Raw genomic sequence first — 339 nt, 5'->3', positions numbered from 1 at the left:
CCCCCGCCGTGGCACGTGGACCCGTGCAACCCACGATAGGCCCGCCCCTCACCGAGATCCTGCCTGCTGGACTCAAACCTGCCTTCCCGGAGCTGGGGGCGTAGCTGGCCGTTGACTGCCTCTGCTCTCCATCCGCAGGTCCAGGACGCTGTGAAGTGCCGCGTGGTGGACCGCCAGGAGGAGGGCAACGGGGACTCAGGGGGCTCCTTCCAGAACGGCCACGCCCAGCTCATGGTAGGGCTCGGGGCCGGGACACAGGCAGCCCCTGCTCGGCCCCAGCAGCCCCTTTAGGAGGACCTCTGAGCCCAGTTTGAGGCTGGGGTCTCGCCGAGGTGAAAC

General features: G+C 68.7%; 1 protein-coding gene across 1 annotated transcript in view; it reads left to right on the top strand.

Moving 5' to 3' along the window:
* The window catches only part of LOC105002285 (brain-specific angiogenesis inhibitor 1-like), a 7,893-nt gene that overhangs the window by 2,960 nt on the left and 4,594 nt on the right, over positions 1-339 (top strand). The window contains exon 2 of the mRNA XM_010858814.1: positions 139-234. Within this exon, the coding sequence (XP_010857116.1) occupies positions 139-234 (96 nt within the window). The remainder of the gene's footprint in view (positions 1-138; positions 235-339) is intronic.

This window comes from Bison bison, unplaced genomic scaffold (genome assembly GCF_000754665.1).
Source record: "Bison bison bison isolate TAMUID 2011002044 unplaced genomic scaffold, Bison_UMD1.0 scf7180017864444, whole genome shotgun sequence".
Lineage (NCBI taxonomy): Eukaryota > Metazoa > Chordata > Mammalia > Artiodactyla > Bovidae > Bison > Bison bison.
Note: the sequence above shows the minus strand (reverse complement) of the source record. Positions and strands in the feature narration are given on the sequence as shown.